Source organism: Egretta garzetta, unplaced genomic scaffold, assembly GCF_000687185.1.
Source record: "Egretta garzetta isolate BGI_Z169 unplaced genomic scaffold, ASM68718v1 scaffold51, whole genome shotgun sequence".
NCBI classification, from domain to species: domain Eukaryota; kingdom Metazoa; phylum Chordata; class Aves; order Pelecaniformes; family Ardeidae; genus Egretta; species Egretta garzetta.
In genome coordinates this window covers 4,234,763-4,236,364 of record NW_009258549.1, presented here as the reverse complement: position 1 = coordinate 4,236,364, position 1,602 = coordinate 4,234,763, and the positions used below count along the sequence as shown (strand labels likewise).

At 46.7% G+C, this 1,602-nt stretch overlaps 1 protein-coding gene across 1 annotated transcript in view; it reads right to left on the bottom strand.

The window, feature by feature from the left end:
* Nucleotides 1-1,602, bottom strand: part of LOC118453262 (histone acetyltransferase p300-like) — an 18,808-nt gene that overhangs the window by 14,347 nt on the left and 2,859 nt on the right. Inside the window, exon 4 of the mRNA XM_035903304.1 lies at nt 4-898. Coding sequence (XP_035759197.1) covers nt 855-898 — 44 coding nt within the window. The 3' untranslated portion in view covers nt 4-854. The remainder of the gene's footprint in view (nt 1-3; nt 899-1,602) is intronic.

The window sequence follows — 1,602 nt, the reverse complement described above, 5'->3', positions numbered from 1 at the left end:
AACACCCGCTCTCCCCCCCCCCGCCCTGCCGTGCGGAAGAAGGGCGCGGTAAATAACCCTCGGCGGTTAGGGCTGCTGCTCCCCGCCTCCTCAAGTGATCAGTCTCGGAGGTGTCACGCATAAAGAGGTATTATATTTGGCAAGGAAAGTATTAAACTTTCCAAAGAGGCCTTGAAGTGCTTACTGTGCTGTACAAGGGGTTTTAAATTTTTTGCGTGTTTATAGAATAGCTTCTTGGTGGTACAAATGCTTCTCTCCCTTTTGGCTTCCCCCCTGCTCCGTGGAGAAGCGGGGTGGTCTTAGTCATACGGGTAGCGACATCCCTCACCCCAGCTCGCTGCCAAGCAGCAGCCAAGAAGGAAGCGTTTCTGGCGTTGATCCTCTTTTACGCAAAAGCCAAGTCCCCTGGAGTAAGAGAACTATTTCCTGTTCTACTCCTTTTATTCTGTCACCTTCACTGCGTTGATACTGTGAAAAAAAGAAAAAAACAACCCCAAAAGCCTGCGCTGACTGTTCCTACTCCATACAGGCTTTGTAGTGAGTGGCTCAACAACGCGTGAAGCTCCTCTCGCCCGTGTATAGGACGGCCTTAGTTGCAGGCGAAAGTAAGGCGGCATGGAAACGGTTCGTTCCAAAGGCATTCCTTTTTTTGGATACACGTGGATGGCTCTTCCAGGCAATCCCAGGGCTCTAACACAAGGCTACAGCCTGGGGCTCTGCAGGCGAAGGAGCTTCGCTATCAGTGCGAACCATACTGAGAATCCCGAGTTGCCACTGGGGTCACAGCCTAATTACAGAGGGACAGTGCCGGGGAGCTTGCAAGCCTGCAACTTGATCGGGAGATTTCCCCGGCGTCAGGGGTCCTCCAGGTTCAGGTTTTCCAAACAAACCTCCAGCGCTGTTAATAAACATAAAATTGCTTTTAAAGTATTTAAATCGTGTAGTTGATCATGAAACAAATTATAAAGGCTGTTACTCCCTCACAAGTACTGCTAGACGGTGCGCTGCATGACAGAGAACAAAGCTGTTTCCAGAAAAGACATGGATACAAAATTAAAGGCTCGTTAAATCTTTCTACTGTAATAATCTTTCAGGTATCACGTTACGAGCTCCTGCCGGTGTGCACCCCCTGCTTCCTTCCCAGAGCTGCACAGGCAGCGCTGCTCCCTGAGGTCGCAGGTGGCTTGAGGCTTAAGCAAAAACGAGTTCTGGTCTTGACAGAGAACAGGCTCAAAAGCAGTCCCCATTCCATGGCTGTTCATTTGTCACTTGTGGTTCTAAATAAACCTTTTCGGTAAATAATAGTATTTAAATAATTTCGTTGTAATTTGAATCAAATTCAAATCGACTAAGGAATATTTACATTCTCTTTAACAATAAAAACTTTGTTATGTAACATTAATCGTAATGTCTTTGCAAAGCCAGCTCCTTTCTTTAGGGATATTAACAGCACTGATGATCTCAAGAAACCAAACCCCAAAACTGAGATTAGACTTCACTTTTCCCCATCTCCTTCCCTACTGCTGCTCTGGGCCTGGTCTCTGTTTTGATGCCATCTGAAATAAAAATTTTGGAAGGATCATTACAAAAAGGCTGCTGTCA